This window comes from Pleuronectes platessa, chromosome 3, assembly GCF_947347685.1.
Source record: "Pleuronectes platessa chromosome 3, fPlePla1.1, whole genome shotgun sequence".
Lineage (NCBI taxonomy): Eukaryota > Metazoa > Chordata > Actinopteri > Pleuronectiformes > Pleuronectidae > Pleuronectes > Pleuronectes platessa.
In genome coordinates, this window is record NC_070628.1 from 2,350,070 (window position 1) to 2,370,710 (window position 20,641).

The 20,641-nt window shown below is 43.6% G+C and overlaps 1 protein-coding gene and 1 long non-coding RNA gene across 2 annotated transcripts; both read right to left on the minus strand.

Moving 5' to 3' along the window:
* Positions 1–2,649: 2,649 nt before the first annotated feature.
* Positions 2,650–8,080, minus strand: LOC128436946 (aspartate aminotransferase, cytoplasmic). The gene is made up of 9 exons (XM_053418901.1): positions 7,848–8,080; positions 5,496–5,677; positions 5,270–5,393; positions 5,067–5,179; positions 4,373–4,477; positions 4,056–4,206; positions 3,729–3,894; positions 3,317–3,459; positions 2,650–3,106 (listed from the first exon to the last, which is right to left on the minus strand). Exons 1-9 carry the CDS (start codon positions 7,954–7,956, stop codon positions 2,967–2,969), a joined length of 1,233 nt encoding a protein of 410 aa, XP_053274876.1. The 5' UTR covers positions 7,957–8,080; the 3' UTR covers positions 2,650–2,966.
* Positions 8,081–11,140: 3,060 nt separating this feature from the next.
* LOC128436963 (uncharacterized) lies at positions 11,141–17,688 on the minus strand. Its single transcript, XR_008338141.1, has 5 exons — positions 17,567–17,688; positions 14,346–14,523; positions 12,803–12,874; positions 11,345–11,501; positions 11,141–11,241 (listed from the first exon to the last, which is right to left on the minus strand). It is a non-coding gene; the product is annotated as an uncharacterized LOC128436963 (long non-coding RNA).
* Between the last annotated feature and the right edge of the window lie 2,953 nt (positions 17,689–20,641).

Sequence of the window (20,641 nt, forward strand, 5' to 3'; positions counted from 1 at the left end):
AAGTTGCACTGGATGTATATTTTTCAAGAAGAGGAAAAACATGTTTATATCCTGCTGCTCGTCATATTATTTATATCATTCCTACTTGTAAATTAAAAGTTATGGAGCTCTAACATTGAAACAGTTGTGTTGTGTGACTTCTTGGATTTGTTCCTGTCCTGTGGTCCTTTAGTTTCAGACGCTTTCACTCAGAACCGTGCACTGGTTCTCTGACAGGTTGTTGCTTGCACTCCAATGCACCAGGCGTTCTATTAGTTTGGGATTTCCGAGATTTTTCCCAAATAATTCCAAGAAAAGAAGTTTAACACGTGCACAGAATCACTGTGAACGTGAGGAGAAGAGCTCAAGCTGGAGAGCAGGAAATGCGTGAGTGCACAAGCAGAGCACAAGCAGAGCACGTCTGACCAGAGGTTATCTGAGTGTGAGCACCGGGTTTAGAGTGAAAGCTTTTATAAAATCTGAGGAACATCAACACACGCTCACCGCAGCTCGACTGCAGCTGGAGAGCTGAGATGATTCTAGTTCTCTGGAGGTTTGACACTTGAGTTCATGCAGGTTCACGTTTGATCTTGTGAATATTAAAGGTGTGACTCACTAATAATTTATCGCGGCGATGAAATATAAAACCCTGTCGCTCTCCGTGCTGGATGAACATGTACGTTTATATGTGACTCATGTGGGATCTCCTATGTTTCTGCGGCCCGATGTGCTCTCTGCATGGGGCTGACTGGGGGGGGGGGGGGGGGGGCGTGGCCTCGTCCGGCTGTGTTTGCAGGATCAGATTTGTGCCATTGCAGCAGCAGGAGGAGGAGGAGGAGGAGGAAGAGGAGGAGAGAGGGGTGGGGCGGGGGGGACAGGGAGGGACGAGAGAGGAAGACGATGCAGAGGTCGAAGTTTCCGGCTCTGATCCGTGTTTGGTTGTTGTTGGTTTAATCTAAAACAGGATGATAATAATTGTCCTGAAGCAGGTTTCACAGGTTGGAGCCGGTTCTTGTTCCCTGAGGATCAGTTTGAATTCAAGTGTTAAAATACGACGTGTCATGGAAACAGACGTGAACCAGATGATGAGGTTTGACTTTCACGAACCAGGGGGAGGGTTGTGCTCTATCCCTGCTCATTGGTTAATGTAAGAGGCGGGGAGGTGGGAGGGGAAGTGCCCCCCGCCCCCCAGGAGGAATATATCAAAACCTGCTGAGTCACTTTGCTGCATTGGAGCAATGCACACAGCCAATCAGCATCTTCCTTTCGAGGTCAAAACTAGAACAGAACACGTTCTGCTGCAGGACGCTGTGAGATCAGATCTTCATGAAGAACCTGAGATCAGTTTTTTTTAATTTGCAGGATTTCTTTAATGTCTCGTGTTTTCATTTTACATTTAAAGTTATAGAGTTAAGTCTGATGAGGTTTTTTATTCCGTCAATAAATCCTATGGAAATACATCCTAAAAAGAGAATGGCACTCTGAAGTAACTAAGTATATCTACTAGTGCACTACTGAAGAAGTAAAGAAGCATTTCTATTTTACTACATTTATCTGAGAGGTTTAAAGTATCTTTACTTTGAAAAAACAGATTCTTTCTTGCCTATAGCCTCAAAATAATAATGATCTGATCTGAAAGGGACCGTTGTGTATATTGTATTTTCTACTTCTGTATTCCTGTGTCACAAGAAAAACACTTTATCTCTGATGAAGTAAAACTAAGTAGACTTGTGGTTTGGAAAGACAGTCTTTATCTTTCCACCAGTTCCACCAGTGAGACCAACATAACCAAACACTCGTGTATGACATTGATCAGCTTTCAAATCGGAACGCTAATGTAACATTGAGAACTTTGACCTTCTTCCATGTAGATAAACCCAGAGAAGGTTTGTGGAAAAAAAAAGCACACCGAGATGGTTTGACTGGTTTCCGGTAGTTTATAATTTATTCCAGTATGAACACATACTGGTGTGTGCCTTCAACAAACACCACCACACAACGGGAGAGTGGCTCACAAGTGTCGGGCTCCGAGGTCCGAGCAACACAACGACTGACTCTACAGAGGCTGTTCTGTAACACACATCAGTGCAGGGGGGGGGAACACAACACACCACAGGGGGGAGTGGGGGGGGGGGGGGGCACTCAGTGATGGCAATAAGTCACAGCTGGGACAAGGCAAAAAAACAAACAAATAACTCCCACCCTCAGGCACATGCATGACAAGCAAGTGACCAAACAACAAGTCACATGACGGAGACAATAACCGTTGAAACAAAAGATCTGCTGAGTCGACTGAGTTTGATTTGTCGTCTCCAACAACTTATTAAAATTTAAAACTGCAAAGAACCACCGTGCTTCGTTTCTTTAGTGGCAGTTACTTCATGATTTCCACATGTAACTTGATTTTTCTTTGTTCAGAACTTGTGCAGGAAAGTGGAAGGACTGAAGCTGGTCTCAGACACGGTGGAACTGAAACAAGGGTCCGGACATTTCCACAAAGACTCAAAAAAGAATCGTCCCTCGTTACAGTCCTTCTGGAAAACTGACTCGGACTTCAGTGCATGTCTGAAAGCAGCTGTTGATTACATATACATACAATAATGTAAATGTTAACTCGTAACAAAAGCTCAAGTGATTGTTTGTGACGAGAAAGGACACAACATGAGGAAATGTGAGGCAGGAAATGGATCAGAGACATTTTAATTAATATAATATTCTATAGTTCTGGTGAACAGAACTCTGCGTCAGCGATACCCGACTGTTCAAGTGTTTTCCTAAAGTCATTGCACCTCCCAAAGATTAGTACTTTACCGTGAGAACAGAAAACACATCCTCCTCCCATTGGCTCAACTGCAAATAACCCTGCTGCAGTTTTGTCCAATCAGAGGAGAGGTTAAGCAGGGGGGGGGGGGACAGGGGGCACAGACACGGTGATACTTCCTGTGGCGTGCAGGAGGCAGGAAGTGGGCGCACAGGGAAGTCGCCCTCTACTGGACCTTGGTGACGGACTCGTGGATGGACTCAGCGACGTAGTCGATGTTCTTGGTGGTGAGGCCGCACATGTTGATGCGGCCGCTGGCCATCAGGTACACGTGCCTCTCCTTGATCATGTACTCCACCTGTTTGGCTGAAGGACACATGACAACACGGGGCCGTCACGCAGAGCGTAGAAGAAGAACTAGAGCCGCACTGACAAGTTAAATTGTATATTAGGAAACTGTTTCCATACTGGTTTTTAGGTTAATTTCACTTTCAATAGTACCACAAAGTAAAGACGCAGATCTACAATCAGATTGTGTGCGTGACTGTGTGTTTGTTTGTGGGTATGTGTACTCACGGTTGAGGCCGGTGAAGCTGAACATGCCGATCTGCTGGGTGATGTGGTCCCAGGTCCCCGGGGTGCCCAGGGCCTGCAGCTTCGACTTCAGCTCATCCCTCATCAACAGAACCCGGTCGGCCATGGTCTTCACGTTCCCTTTCCTGCAGGATTAAGATCAGATCAACATCTTCTACTTCTTAAAGTCCAAGTTGCACCAGACCCCAGAACCCACATCAGTCGGGCCCTCTTGAAAATCTGAGTTTGAAAAGTGTGAATAACCTGATTCCTGAAACCACACTGAAGATACCGAGCTACTCTTCATTATTTTATATATCAACACTTAACAACACTGAAATGTTTTAACTTAGAATAATCCTCTGAACATCCAGAGGTGAGTCAGACGAAGCCACCAGGCCGATGATGGACTCACCACTCAGCGAACAGCTCGGGGCAGTTGAGGGTCTTGCTGACGATGCGCGCTCCCTGGGACGGAGGGTTGGACCAGGTCGTCCTCACAAGCTTCTCCATCTGAGACAGGACCCGGGTCAGATCCTCTTTGTCCTGGGAAACCACCGTCAGGTTCCCCACCCGCTCGTCTGAAGAGGGCAGGGGGAGGAAGAGGAATCACACGACTGATGTTTCTATTGACTCAACTGTCATGAGAGTAAATAAACGTATACTTTGGCAAGTAAATACTAATTTGCTAGAACTCAGGGGTGTGTTCAAACATGCACCCGGGTGGGAATCATGTACTCACTGTAGAGGCCGAAGTTTTTGGAGAAGGACTGAGCTACGAAGAGCTCGAAGCCCTCGGAGACAAAGAAGCGGATGGACCAGGCGTCTTTATCCAGACAGCCAGAGGCGAAGCCCTGATAGGCCGAGTCGAAGAACACAAACAGCTTCCTCCTCTAGAGAAGCAAAGATAAACACATGAAGAAGAGAGGGTTAACACTCTGGTCTTTCTCCTGCTGTTGACTCAGACGTTCTCACACACAGATGCTTTGGATGATTCAGGGTTTTACACAGAAAGCTTTGGAGGAGCAGATATCTCCAGCACCTGATCTGAGAACAAACCTTCATGATCTCTGCGATCTGCTTCCACTGGTCCTGGGTGGGGTCGGTGCCGGTCGGGTTGTGAGCGCAGGCGTGCAGGATGAAGATGGAGTGTTCTGGAGCTTTCTGTTGAGATTAAGAACAGAAACAAATATGAAATCAGGTTAAAAAAAAACTCTGTAAATGTGTGTTTCTTTCTTTCTTCTTTTATATCTCCTCTGGCTTCTATTCTGTTTCTCCTCGAGTAAACAGCAGTCAGATGATAATCTGGTTTATTGGACCTGATGAGGAAAAACTGTTTCTTTATATGCAAATGTTCAGATCTATTTTCATAAGTCAGATTAGTTGACTCGATAGTTTCACTTACGATAAAAAATAATACAACTCAGGATTCGTGCAGATGTTTCAAACTGTTAATGAGGAACATGTGAAGTTATTCATGTGTGTGCTTACATGACGAGAAGGGAAAAACAGGATTAGAACCAACAAAAGTCACCAAGTGAGAACAGGAAAATAATTTCCGTCACACGGTCGATTCCCTAAATTGTGAAACCTGATCCTTGAAACGTCCAAGTTAATGAACTGTGTTGTGTATTAAACATCAGTTAGAAACTAAGAAGATGTCAACGAGCAAAGTTTCATTTTGGTGTCTAATTTGGATTTGATTTTGTATTTCTTGTGTCATGACCCGTTGTTCACACGGGTCCCTCCTCACCTCCAGGTCGTCCAGGAGCCCGGTGAGGTCCAGGCCTCTGTTAGCAGCGTCCCAGTAGTGGTAGGGCCGGATGTCTTTGAAACCAGCATCAGCGAACACAGCATTGTGGTTCTCTGGGAGGAAGGAGAACACAAAGTAGATGTTTGAAACCTTGAAATTACCAGGAAACCGACTGTGAGCTTCCTTAGTGCCGACCTACTGACCCCAGGTGGGCGCTGACACGTAGACGGGCGTGGACGTGTTGTTGGTGCCGTTGTACCAGCGGCGCAGGAACTCGGCCCCGATCCTCAAGGCACCGGTTCCACCCAGAGCCTGGACTGCCCCGACCTGAGAGACACAACAGGAAGGAGAAAGGATGGAGTAACTCTCTGAAAATACATCACAGTCAGCACAAGCTTTAACCTGATAGGATCTCATGGCTTCTCTCACCCTGTTGTCCTTGATGGCGGAGCTGTCTTCTCCCAGAGCGACCTTGGAGGCGGCGGAGCGGAACTCGGGCAGGCCGAGGATGGGCAGGTACTCGTGGTTCAGGCTGGTGTCCTCCACGATCAGCCGCTCCACCTTCTTCACCACCGGCAGCACCCAGGGCTGGCAGTCGTCGGTGCGGTAAGCTGCAGGGACACAAAGCAAGTACCGGGAAGTTTATAGAATCTTTATAAATCTTTGTGTTGCTATTGTTTACATGTCTCAAGTTTTCCACAATGTGCCAATTGTGTTTCAATAACTTCTCTCATGGACACAGAACCATCTCTCAAGGTCCAACTGTTTTTAAACTTTATTTTTAAACAACAGTAGAGTCAAAATGTCTAAATGATGACCTTGCAGTCTGAGACAATAACACCAGTGACAGAGATAAACAGGTTTTAATCACATGTTATGAGCCGTTCACAGACGTATTATTATTCATGTATGTTTGCCCATATGAAAACTTATATTTTACGAATAATGCTCAAAAAGATGTTTGTGTTTCACATCAAAGTGTTAAGTTAAGTTGTACATATTTGGCTGAAGTTGTGTTTTCCTTTTCTTTACAGTTATTTATAATAAAATCTATAGTTTAACTGTTAAATATGAAGATTCAACTACATTTTTTGACTGAAGATGTTTGAGAAACAAATTTTTTACACCCTGTTATCGGTATCAACATCAGCTCCACATGGGTCGGGCTGTAGTTATGTCTATGACTCTCTGAAGGTCACCCTGAATAACCAGACTAAAACAAGTGTGTGTGTGTGTGTGTGTGTGTCTTTCTGTGTATGTGCCTGTGTGTGTGTGTGTGTGTGGCTCATATTTGACTCCTTAAGAACTCGAGCTCATAACGTACTGAAGCCTGTGCAGAGCTGTATCAAATATCCGGCCGGCACCACAGCTGTAGACTTTGAATGAAAGGGCAGACGTATCGGTGAGGTCACATGTTTCACTCACATGTTGGTGAGCAGATCTGCTTTAAGGAGATTCTGTGACCACAAGGACGACACTGAGGTTTCTGTGCCACGTGTTTCATTTCTGTTCATTTAGCTGAATCAATGGGTTTCCACTGCCTCTGAGAGAGAGAGCATCAAACTGTGTCCATGACCTGAACACACCGTGTCATGTGGGCGAGTCGCTCTGGAGCCTCGAGGCAACGAGCTCCAGAAGAGCCGTTCTGGATGGAGTCCATGTTGCGTCGTCTATAGCAGAACTTGACTGTGTGTTTGGTTATTCCATATCATGTTCTTTATGTGTATATCTTTGGGATTAATAGAAGCAATGTGTGAGTTTGAGAAGTTGAATTAAGAAGGAAGAACATGTCTGCGTATCTAAACCACAGCAACTGCCTCAAAGCTGAGAGACACGAGTTCCTTCAATCCAGCAACTGCTTCACTGTGACATCATTCTGTTGTTGTGATGTTGTGTACGGCCCTGAGCTGTAGTTGTGTGTTCGGATTAGAAGGAAACCAGGTGATCTGTCCAACCAGATAATGAACTACTCCCCTAGGATAACGACAGGGTTATGTCGTTCACTTGAATAGGTTCCGGGGGAAATAATAATAACAATTATAACTAAAATGCCTTTTTAATTTTCTCTCTCACATTTTACTTGTGTACTTTGAGTATGTGTGTGTATTTTGTATTTTGTCAATTTGGCTGGGCTTACTTAATAGAAAGTTGAAAAGTTGCTCCACAGTGGGAATGGTGAGGAGCCCAGGAAGGTTCCCTGAGGCTCCTCTACTGTAACTGGGTGTTAGTGCATTAATGCAGGTTTAGGACTGAATTATAATTATTATATAAATAATAAACGATGACAGCAGGAGAGAAGATCTCACAAGTTACTGGATGATTTCAACTGAACAGGAGGATGGTGCGTTCAAGGACCGGCGGAGGAAAGTGGGACAAACCCAAACACCTCCTGTCATGTGATTAATTTAAGCTAAATCGTGACACACAACTGAATTAAAATGTAAAAATTAAAAGTAGTTCCCAGATAAGAGCCTCGGGGGCTTCACGTCCACACAGTTTCCTCCAGCTCCAGAGACGAGGATTCAAAGTTGAGTGGCTGTCAACACGAAGGGAAGCTACGTGGGGCTCGTTAGCTTCAGAGCTAGTTAGCTTGAAGGTCAAACCTCAGCAGCTCCTCTTGTCTGGACCGCAGAGTGACAGCTCCGGGGGCCGAGCGAGGCCCGGAGCCGGAGGAAGCGGCAGCAACAGCGGGCACGATGCTAAGTCCCCTCCGGGAGCGGGCGAGCTTAGCATAAGCATTAGCGTTAGCATTAGCATTAGCCGGGAGGTTGTATCTCTTACCCCCGACTCCCAGGTTGACCTTCTGCGGGTGGCTGTCCTCCCTGAAGTCCGCGGACAGTTTGAACACGGCCACGGGAGGAGCCTGCGGGACTTCGCTGAACAAGGACATGGTTTCTCCGGGAGAAGCAGAAGGTCGCGGCGCGGTACTGGAGGAGGAGCAGACCGGGGAGGATACGTCTGAACGGCGGGTGGATGGAGGTAGAGAGTCGGGCCAGCGTCACCTTCAGCTCCGGGAGGACGATCCACCAATAGGAGGGCACGTAGCGGTGACGTGGCACGGAGACAGCAAATCACAGCACAGTAGCAGAAATAACACATTTTCTTTTTATTACAACTTTTATTTATTTTACGTAAATTTAATAAATATATTTAATCCATGTAATATTTCCTGTTTTTAATTTGTATAATTTCACTTTATTCAAGATAGGCCTAAATATTACAGATTCATATAACATAAATAAATATGAAGTACTTTAATAATATTTATCTTTGGTATGTCATAGGGGAGAAGTAGAACGTTTCTTATAATTAATCATTTATTTAATTTTACATAACTTAAGATTTTCACGTTATTGCAGCTAGGTCTACATATTACAGAATGATATAAATATATATTAGACACTATTAACATATTAACAGACAAAGACTTAAAGGATAAATGTATAACATTTATTTGTGGTATGTAGTAGGGTAGAAGTAGAAAGTTTGATATTATTAAATAATTTTATTCAGGTGTGATCCGTTTTAGAATTTATGCTTTTTTTTATTCTAGATAGCAGCACAGACGGAAATAATGCAATAACGATGTGTTCTTTTATAATAATTAACTTTTATTTATGTAACATTTTTCGTTAAGGTTCTTTTTCGTTAAATATATCACACATTGAATTGAGTTAAAACTAGTATTTATCTGTGACACCAGTGAAAGTTGATAAATGCTCATGTAGCCTCATGGTTGATGAAGATGATTATTAAGACCTCAAAATTATAACTTATTCAACATTTCCCCCTAAAACTATAACTTAATATCAAACATATTGAGAAATGCATCATAACAGATTAGTAATTCTCTCTATCTCTAAGTCTGAGCTTTACAGAAACACTTGATATGATGAGTAAATTCAGATAAACTGAGATTAGACATCATGTGGAGTCACAGCAGTACCTGGGTTCTGCCACAAGGGGCCAGTGTGACAACACAGAGAACAAGTTTCACTGACACAATGATATGAATCTCTTCAACCTTCATTTATATTCTTTCTGATTTTAGTTTTGGTTTAAATTAATATTATAATAGTGGAGCTGAACCACAGCACGGTAATGATTATGTAGAATGAAAGAAAACAACAAGTTATTATATAGTTAGTTGAAAAATGTCATCGGTTCTGTAAATAATCAGATTCTTTACTTTTAATCTTGTTGCATAGTGTAACGTATAATTAGAATATAGACCGTAAGCTTTCCTCAAGCAAAATGTTCCTCTTACATATATTATATTATATTATATTATATTATATTATGTTATATTATATTATATTATATGTGGTGATTGGATATAATATCGTGGAAACACTCACATACATTGTTAAACATCCAGTTTTTTTTTAATCTCTTCTCCTCTTCCTCTCTTTCTGTCTCTCCCTCTCTCCCTCCCTCCCTCCCTCCCTCCCTCCCTCCATCTCGTTCTCTCTCTTTCTCTCCAGTGTTTGATCTGAAGTGCTTGATGAATCGTGCACCTTCACGTTTGTGTGACCTCCACTTCCAGTCCTCACATCGTGTTTTTATGTTAGTAAAATGTGACTCTCTGACCCACACACAAACAAACACACACAAACACACACACATGAGATATGCCACACATCACACAGATCCCGCTGCTCCCCTCTCACTCCATCACTGCCATCATGAGCTGATGAGGCCTCCTGCTCTCCTCCACTTTTCCCCTTTTTCCTTTCCCTCTCCAGAAACACTCGGCTGAACCATCAACAGTGTTGGATTTCAAAGCGGCGAGGGCCTGATGCTGCCGGTCGGAGCTGATTGAGTCGATTTGTCGACATGATGGACGTTGTGTGTCTCCTGCTGACTGCAGGCTGCAGGGCTGACAGAGGCTTCTCAGGACGGGAACGACCTCCAGACCAAAACACTGATCTGTCTGGAGTCTGAGTCAGAATTTACATTTCAGTTTACTGAGTCCACTGTCCTCTATGTGCACAAAGAATAATTTCATTCATCAGTCATTGAAATGCAGTTGTTTATAAAGTTATTTCTAACATTTGGACCAGAAGCAGTTGATTCATGACTAGATTTGAACCCTCGTGGTTCATGGCTGTCAAACCTCTCATCACATGATCTGAGGTGAACATGTTTTATCACCAAAAAGGGAGAAGGAAACTATCATTCTTTTATTGACTTAGATGAAGCGTCTGGGCTGGGCTCATTGGTCTTTAACCTTCTTTGGATCCCAGTGTGAACGCTGTAAGAAATAAGATCTAACACCTCATTGTTTCTTCATTTACAACCTGCTGCCATGTTTGGATTCACAGAGCGACTCCCGCCTGCAGAGATGTGAGACCAATGTTCCTCTAGAGTAACATCGAGGTCACATGACTCCCACCTGTATCAGTTTTTATGAACGCAGCCTGAGTTTGCAGGATTACTCAAAAACCACTAGACAGATTTCCATGAAACTTGGTAGAAGGATGTGGGTCAAGAGAGAAGCATTGAACTTTGGTGCAGGTCTGGATCTGGAGATGGATCCAGGAATTCTTCCTCTTGCTCTTTAACATGGTGAGGTAGGATGTGTTTGTATGTTTATGATATGTTTATGAGATTGCTGCAGATCCTCTACTGAGTGACGCTCTGGTTTCAGATATGAGGCCGTGCATCATAACATCACAACATGCAGCGGTCACATGTAATAACTCTTATTATTGAAGTATCCTCATGTACATGTTTATTTTTCATCATTGAGATAGATATCAACTAACCAGCATCTGGAATCAAGGAGCAAACTGGGACAAGAAGTCATTGTTATGTATTCTTGACTTTCCCCAAAATATCTAGAGTATATAATACAGGTGTAGGGAGGGGGGGGGTGTAGGAAGGGGTTAAGGGGTCAGGGAGTGGGGGGAATCAGGATGAGAAGGTGCTTGAGGTACATGAAATATGAAAATGGAGATTAGGACGAGCTCCGTCGTTTAAAATTCAAACATCTAAACATGTTCCCAACTTCTTCTTCTTCTCTCTCCTCCTTCTCTCTCTTCCTTACTTTTTTCCTCTCCTCCTTCTTCTCTCTCTCTCTCTCTCTCTTGTTGCTCTTTCTTTTCCTGCTTTTCTTCTCCTTCTTCTCCTTCTTGACCTTCTCTCTGTACTCATTGGTCTTCAGAGCGAGTCTCTGAAAAGACAGAGACAACATAAGTTTCAGCATTTTCTTCTTCAGAGTCTGAACATGAAACAAATCAATCTGTATAATTCAGATCTAAAATGATCTGATGTACCTGAAGCTCAATGTTCTGCAGAATCAGGAGGTTTAACTCTTCATCTGTCTTCCTCTCTTCTTCCACTGAGTCCTCCTGCTCAGCAGACAGCTTCTCCTCGGCCTCCCTGATCTGGTTCATCAGATCCTCTTTCTTCTCCTCATAGTTCTCCTGCAGACTTTGTACACAATATTAAACTATAGAATATTATTTCTCTCTACACACAACCACACAATGTCCCTCCGAAACTTTCTTTCAAGCTTTGCATGTTTTCTTTCATCTCCATGTTTCTATGTGTGAATCATCAGCTTTCATGTGTGTGAGCCAATGTACGTCTGTGTTAAGATGTAAGCCTGTTCTCTATGGAGGCTGTTCGGGGAGGTCTGGGGGTGCAGGGGCTTCGAGGTGGGGTCAGGGGGGGGGTTTCATTGTCAGGACAGTAATTATCAGATTTGCCAGGGCCCCAGCAGGAGCAGGACACACACACACACACACACACACACACACACACACACCAGCCCCGGGCCGGCCGAGGCGAGGCTGAGAGCAGAGAACCGTCAGTGGGACAAGTTGACAGGCCGACCCCCCGGGGGAGACGATAGCCAGCGCTGCTCTGACAGCTGCTTAGTGGGAGATTCTGCCTGCTCATGCTCAGTAACACACACGCCAACAATCTCTGACACACACACACACAGAGAAACTCACAGGAATGCCGAACACACCAAGATATATAATATATAAATCAAGTTATAAGTTAGACCTGCGATAAGTGATTTCCTGGCCACATGGGGGCAGTAGAAACATTTCCTGCCCTGTGATCATAAATATTTTTAAATATCTTAGCTCCAGGTCATGTCTATGTAGAAAGTACCTACATTTTCACCTACAGATTAGTGCATCACTTATCATTCATATTTATTTATTATCTGGATATTTGTGGATCATGTGTTTTCACCTTTTTGAAGTTTGACCGATCAGCTCCAAAAGTAAATCATCTGGATATAAACTCCAAAATAATATTCAAACTGTCCATATGCTGTTGAGTCCTTTTTTACACACACACACACACACACACACACACACACACACACACACACACACACACAACCACACACACTATACACTATACTTTTCTTTCCAATAGAGACAAACTGTTACCATAAAACACATGTAGCTCTAGTTCAGAGCTCTGCAGGGAGCCTCCTGGGGACCCCTGAGTGTCCCTGCCTCTGGGGACGTCCCCTCCTGGACGTCCCGGTGTCTCAGTGGACGTTGTTCATCCATTGACAGTTAATGGGGTTTGGTTTGTCAACGAGCTTTTGGTCCCGTTTCCTGCTCTGTCAAAGTTGTGCGCACAACAACTTGTCAACACACTAATTTACACTGCCTGGTTCAAGACCGTATGGAGAGTGTAGGTTGGGGTGAGTGTGTGTGTCAGTGTGTGTCGGTGTGTGTGTACTGTATGTCTCACACACTCACCCTGTGCTCCCTCTCCGCCTTGTTGGACTGTGTTGAGTCTGGCTGATCTGTGACAGGAAGTGATCCGTGTTACTGCGAACACATCAACACACGGGATCTGTGAGGAGGAGGTGGAGGTGTCTGGTGGGGTCAGGGGTCAAAGTGGGCGGGGCCTGTTGACTGACTGGGTGTCTGCTGTTTGTTTGACCAGAGGCTCGTCCTGTCATCGGGCCTCGGAGAGCGCAGGGGACCACAGACGAGTCGCGAGGAGGAGATCCAGAATCCAGATGTTCTGAGCACGTGCTCCGGTGAAGGTTCATAATTAACAAAAACCCAATTATATATAATATGTCAGCTCGTTAGTCACAGATGCTGCAGGTGCACCCTTCACGTCTTTTAGTTAAACGCACCAGTTGTTCCCTGAACGTGCCGAGCATCCCTGAACTGTCAGGTGGGGGGGGGGGGGGTGTTTGTGTGTGTGTGTGGGGGGGGGGGGGGGGGGGGGGGGGGGGGGGGGGGGGCTGACTGATGGCCTCATTGTGGTCGTGGCCAGCCGGCAGTTGTCGAGGTTACTCAGCTGCAAGATGGAGCAGCTCCAAAAGCAGTCGCTCCTATTTTAGAGTCTCCAGGGCCACTTTCTGAGAGGGGGGGGGGGGCATGACCTTGCCAGGGACTGGTGGGAACTATACTGAGCGTGTGTGTGTTTGTGTGTATGTGTTTGTGTGTGGCACGCAACACTGAGACCCAACAAACATCCCCAAACATCTGCATCAGGAAGATGCTGCAGATTCTCTCCACTAGAGGACGACTGTTATTTTTTCAAGTGGAGGTTTTTAAAAGAAGTTTTAAATATCTTAAATGATAATGATGCTCAAATAAGTTTCAAAAGATGTTAAACAACACAAAGGGGGCAAGGTTTTCTTTATGTGAAAGTTAATTTAAGACAGAATTAGAGTATGAAACGTAAATAAAAGCACGTAAATATAAAGTTTGGGTATGATATCTTATAATTATTTCATTTAATACTTATTGTCTAGACTAGGATGTACCTTGATGGGGGAGAAAAAGGAAAATACAATTGATTTGAGCTCAATAAAATGATCCATAGGAAATCTGAAATGTAACTTTAGATGATGCACAGATAAGAAAATAAAGATTCTCAGAGTTGATGGTTCAAACTTCAGATGAAGATCATTTTAAGAGGGGAAAGAAGTGAGAAAACTTTATCTGGGTGTAATTCTTCTGGATAGAAACCACATCATGATGGTAATCTCTGCATATGAACCATAAACTGGGAGCAGAACCAGTGAGTGGAGAGTGATGGTGTCCTGCTGGTGTCATTTTAACCTCGGGAGTCGGAGGTGAACATCGTGTTCTGCTTCCGAGACCTTGAGGCCTGCTGTCCTGCTTCCGCCGCCGAGCATCTGACAAGGCTGCAGCTGCAAGTGTGTGTGTGTGTGTGTGTGTGTGTGTGTGTATGTGTGTGTGTGTGTATGTGTGTGTTTGTGTGTGTGGCCCCCAAATTCCGCCATTCCTTCTCATGTGTCGTTTACTGTCCACTCACATTTTGGTTCTTGTCCACAAACTGCAGATCTGGCCTCTGGGAGCTTTTGTATTTACAGCGCTGGCTCGTGATGGAGGAGCCACTGGGTCGCTCCCAATAACAGATTGTCATTTTGACGGCGACGCCACAGGGAGAGAGAAACAGCCCGAGTCCGTCCCACGGAGACTGTGTTTACTGCCTGCAGGCTCACATCACACACATGTAAACACATTACATCCAAAACACAAATCCACCGTGTAGTTTCGTTATCATGTTTGTGATGAATTCTTATTTATTCTCCCCTGATTTGAGGCTTTTAACCTCATTGATGAATCGAGAACAAACAGAAAACGTGATCCGTCTTCATTTCTTGTCTCGTTACTCGGAGCGTTCCAGCCTGAAGCAGTGAGGCCTCATGGGAGATTTAAAGTGCCACCGTGGTACAATCACTCATAAATAACATGTCGTCTATAGATAGATTCATGTAAACCCTCATTAGAACATCCACACACACACGTATACACAACAGGACAACTTCCTTCCACATGAGTTATAGCCACTCCACAATAGCTCCAATAATAGTTTCCCATCTCTGTGCTGGTGACTGCGGTGACCTCGCCTCGACCTTTCGCTTCTGGTTGTAGGGGTGTGTGTGTGTGTGTGTGGGGTGGGGGGGCGGAATCGCTTCTGGTTTCATTCACATCAACGAGGGACTTTAAGGAAATGGACGTCAACTGTCACAGAAAAATCCAAAACGATGATTCGAAGGTTAGAAAGATGGGAGAGAGAAATGTCTAAGATGTCTCCTCGTCTTTCCACGTGGACGTCTTCGTCTTCTAGATATTTGTGTTCTTCTTTCTGTCAGAATCTGATCAACACGTCAAACAGATGCTCATCAAAGACGCTTCACGTCATTTCAGGTCGTTCTGATCACACTGATGTCAAGTTTTCATGTTCCTGATAAGTTTTGGATTTGATTAGTTATTCGATGATATAAAAACAGGCTGAGACTGACTCCCGATTGGTCGAGATTGTGTGTCAGCAGAAACACGATCCTGGGTCCAGGTGACATCACCGATCCAAGATGGCCGCGTTCTTATCCGGGATAGTTTGGCTTCATTTCCGGAGAGTGGGAGGAAATGGAGACGCAGGTTTAAAGATATATCAAATCCCTCTCACACAGCAGCATCGGCCTTCAACATCATTTTCAACTTATAAATAAGTTCACTAAAGAACTAAATTATGATGCTTCAATAAACCTGAGTCTTTTCTCATAATAACTAATTAATACAAGTGTCTGGCTTCACCGAATAAAGCAGGAGATAAATGTGGAGCACGCCGCGGATCACTGGTGTTTATCCTCTCATGTCCCGCGATGATCAGGATCTAACATCTCCAGAGTCTCCTGCTCATCACTCGACAATAAGACAGTAAACAAAGTTCAGTTGCATGTGGATCCTCCACTGACAGAGACGGTGAATCGGGGATTAGAGATTAAAGAACCCCGGGTCTCCCTGAATGCAGAGAGCCGCCGCGTTCACCACAAACACTAAACACCTCATTCTCCCTCAAGAGCCCGATGGGAAACCACAAGAGTGAAATCCTCGGGTCGGAGCCTCGTGCTGAGTCTGAAGAAGAAAAGCTCTTCACTCTCGTTTCCTCCTCCTCCTCTTCCTCCCCCTGTTTGATTTGTTGTTTTCAGATGAGTCGTTATTATTATTATCGTGATTATCTTCGGTTTATCTGTTTATCTGATGGTTTGAAAGTGAAATCTAACAAACGTTTGAATATGTATGTGTAAGAGCTGAAGCTGTGTTGTGTTGTGATAGTTGTACAACATTTTAAATTTTGGCTCAAAACACTGAATGAAATGAGATTATGCACAAAAGGTTTTTCTTATTAAAATTATGTTTTATAAAACTTTTAAATCACTGATGCCTCATTTGACATGATAGTGGTGTTTTTCTTAGAATATTATTTTACAGTGCATCTACTTTAGTTTATTTAAAAATAAAAAGCAAAAAAAATATTTTATCTTTGTCCAGTTTTCCAAACTCTTATTTCATCGTCCGATTCTTTTATTGCTTTTTTAAAAGCCTAAAAAAATATAAAATACATAAATAAAATACTATTATTCTTCTGAGTAAATAATCAAATCAAATCACACATTTATCTCCAAAGTTTGGTTTGGCCTCAAACTATTTGTGAGTCAACAGAAAATAAATCACAGAATTAATTTTAATAAACGATGAATCATTGAGTTCAGATGTTTGTTGATTGAGAAACTTTCTGTTCAAACCTGACACAATATTTCATTTTCATCTTCTTTCTGTGATTTAACCTCGAGAATAAATCGATTTATGACAAAGATCTTTGCTAACAGCTGTTTTTCAGATACAGCTGTTTACATGTGATGTGTGTGTGTGTGTGGGGGGGGGGGGGATTTGAGTATCATAAGTGTGGTTTGTTGCTGATTTGATTTGATCATCATCCAAATCATCATTCACACCACGTTGTCTTTCATTGTGTTTTCATGTCTGTGCGCTGCCCGCAGACAAGAGACCTGACGCAGGCTTCTCATTGGTTAACGGTGTGGCCTCATGAGGCTGACAGGCTAGGTAGCTCCGCCTTCCTGGTACTGAACAGGGGGGGGTTGTCAACAAATTGAATCTGAGTTTCAATTAATCAACACATGAACATAATCTAGAGAAATGTCAGTCAGAGATTGTAAAAACCGAAAAGTATTAGCAACTGTTTGTGTCTCCGCGGCGAGACGACAAACATGTTGTTGTGTTGTCGTGTTGTCGTGTTGTCGTGTTACAAACAAACGACAGGTGAACGAGCTCAGAGACACACACACTTCTGTAGGTTCGAATGTTGCAGCTGGAGAAGGAAACCTGAGAGTCCGAACATGGCCACACACACACACAGACACACACACAGACACACACAGTCCTATAGACAGAGCAGGGAGGACAGGCCTGTACAGGACGTGAGCACTGCTGCATTGCTGAGGTGTGTGTGTACATGAAGCCCCACCCACCACTCACTGGCAAACATGTCAATCAAACCATCGGCACTCCAAGACTCCTGTCTAGGGTCCATTAGAAGTGTGTGTGGTGTGTGTGTGTTTGTGTGTGTGTGTGTGTGTGTGTGTGTGTGTGTGTGTGTGTGTGTGGTTGTGTGTGTGTGTGTGTGTGTCTGTGTGTGTGTGTGTGTGTGTGCAGTAGCAGACTCCCTACCTCTGCTGTGATTGGTCCTCCAGCATCCCTCCACAGACACTGTAAATACGAGCCTCTGAATCCACTGAAGGTCAACAAGGTCACACACAACCTGCAAACACTCACACACACACGCACACACACACAACAGACTTTATCTGGACACATGCGCACACACGATACACACGACAACTTGTGTTGATCCTGGTTGGCTGAGACTTTGTAAATTTCACACAAAAAATATCGATGTGTTCGGATGATTTCATTTTCAGAAATCAGAGAATGATGTTTGTGAATTAATTTGAATTCACATGTGACACATTGTGTATTCATTTCAAGACCGTACACACACAGTGTCTTTCTGAGGGATGGTCCAGTCACAATAGACCTGTCACACACACACACACACACACATTAATAGAGTGTCAGGTGGAGTGTTGCCAGCATCATTACACGTTCATTAGTTGATTCACTGGACTCAGTTACAGCATTGAGTTCAGTTCAGAGGAAACTCGATCCCACAACACCTCACACACACACACACATGTACAGTATTATACACACAAACACACACACACACAAGTACAGTATTACACACACAAACACACACACACACACACACACACACACACACAAGTACAGTGTTATACACACAAACAAACCCTTTACACACAGCCCAAGGTACCATCATGCCTTCACACATTAAAGTAAACACACACGCACGCACACACACACACACACACACACACACACACACACACACACACAGACACACACACACACACACACACACACACTCGTGCAGCACACATGTCAAACAGCTTCAGGAAGTGAGACACAGAATCATTCACATGATCAACGTCATGTCAACAACACGGAAACATCACATGTGAACTGAAACTGTTTTAAACTATCGTGAAGTTTACTTATTTTTACAAATATATCCAAATTCCATTTTAATATTCATATACTATTGTAAATTTAGACGTATTTATATATAAATACATTTATATTTATAAAGTAATACTAAAAGCGATATAGTAAACTGCTGTGTAATTATACACGCTTAAATAAAAATGTAATGCTCATTTTCACATCGTTTACCATATACCAGCCTATATCAGTCAAAACATTAATATGTACATCCATCTCAATATCTCTATTTAACAATTAAATTTCTATCGTTATTGAAAGTACAATAGTACGTATTCTCTGTATTATATTTTGTGTTTTTTGTTATACTTTCTGCTGCTGTAACAAGTGGATTTACTCAGTGTTAAATATCTGTGTGTCGCTCGTGAAGAAATAATTGTTCACTGAACAATTTAATTCAAATTATTTCCTTTAGTGTAAATAACACAAACTCCAAATATGTATAATTTAACCTAATTTACACGAAAAACTACAAAAAAAATCTGTATCAAAAATTTTAACTTTCTGTTCAAACCTGCCTCTTCATCATCACACTTTAAAACCACTTCGTTGATTTCACTTTAACTTTGAATATTAGTTTAAACTTATTGGAGTTTCACACTTCATCATTTGTTTTGATCAACTTTTGGGAAGAATGCAAATTTTAAAAAGAAAACAAAATCTAAATATTATATTTTTACCAAGTGATTTCATCCTTGATTTACAGAAGTTTCCTTCATTTTAAATTATAAATAATTGTAACATGTAAATCAAGTTGTTCTTTAGGTTTAAACCACACGAATGAAGAAGCTTTAAAATATCAGTGAATATGAATCAAATGTCTTGAGACCAAATTAAATTCACATTCCTGCGGCAGTGTTGTGTTTGTATTACATTTTATTGTGTGTGTGTGTGTGTGTGTGTGTGTGTGTGTGTGTAAACAGGCTCTAATGTGTTTATGAATACAATATTTGTCAGTCAGATATTTTTTAAAGAGCTGAGATCGCAGGAAACTTTCTCCCTATGAGACTAAACTCTCAGTTCAGTGAGAAGTTGAACTTCAGGGAGAATTAAGATCTCGTGAACGTCTCCTCTCTGGAAGTGAAAGTGAAAGTTAATGGCAGGAAACTTCCCTGAGAAGCAGCAATAAACATCCTCCAGCCTCCGCCCTGCTGTCATCCCGGGGGCGTAAGGATGACAAACTCCCGAGCCGCGGCGGTGCAGGGGCCCTTGACCCCCTCCTCTCTGGTCCGGAGCCTTCCCAGCTGTAGGGCCTCTGCCCGCCTGGTCCCCCGGGGGCCCCCGGTGGTCGAAGTGATCTATTGCCGGTGTCCATCCGGCCAGAAGCGGCCCGGACCCGGCAGAGCGCCGCGCTCCGGAGGCCCGTGTTTAGCCTGATCCAGGAAACAGGCCCTTCCTCCGCCTAAACACAGGGAGCTGCCCGGGGACCGGTGAGGCACCGACGCGGCCAGCGAGGCTCTCCGTGCCCTGGCAGAGCGGAGGTGACTGGCAGGTCAGCGTGGACGGACACGATATGACGTGCACGCGCTTGCAGACACTTTGCCACCCGTGCGTAAAAGTGACCAACGCGCACTGAGACTATCTTTATTTCTATCTCTTGTAAATGCAAACTTTTATTTAAATTCCACGTTGGAGACAAATTGTATTTTATGTTACTGGTGGAAAATGAGCCCAGATGTTGGATTGTGTGCGCAGAAGATTCCGCGTGAACCTGTTGCTGCGCAGTTTGTGTTTGACAAGTTGCAGGAACCGTTGTGCCTCATTCAGGGAATAATTCATCAGATCTGACAGAGGTCGTGTGAATGGGAACTTTCTCTGCAGAGTTCCTGCAGGGCAGCAGAGCAGTGTTCTGTGGGGGTGACCCTGCAGCTCTCGCAGAAAAATCTATATCCTGAGTTTGTCTAATGGTTCTTTAAATGATGGAGAGATGGGTTTGTTAGACGAAATATAAACTGTACAATAATACACAAGCCAGCGCCGGGAGGAGGACTGCAGCTCGTCTCCTGCTCTACACGTGTCTCCACAGCGGAGAGTGAAGAAGAAGAAGGTGGTGGTGGGTTTAAAAGCATTTTTTATGATTAATGATTAATGCATCGAAGACAAAACAAAACAGATCAGCTCGTGTTTAACCTTTAATACGAGACGCAGAGAGCTTCTTTCTTT

Excerpts from the sequence above, each read along its gene's own strand:
- LOC128436946 (XM_053418901.1), bottom strand. The coding sequence starts at position 7,956 with ATGTCCTTGTTCAGCGAAGTCCCGCAGGCTCCTCCCGTGGCCGTGTTC. Across the intron at positions 5,180-5,269 it reads CGTGTCAGCGCCCACCTGGG|AGAACCACAATGCTGTGTTC; the intron begins GTCAGTAGGTCG and ends CCTTCCTCCCAG. Across the intron at positions 3,107-3,316 it reads CAGCTTCACCGGCCTCAACC|CCAAACAGGTGGAGTACATG; the intron begins GTGAGTACACAT and ends TGTGTCCTTCAG.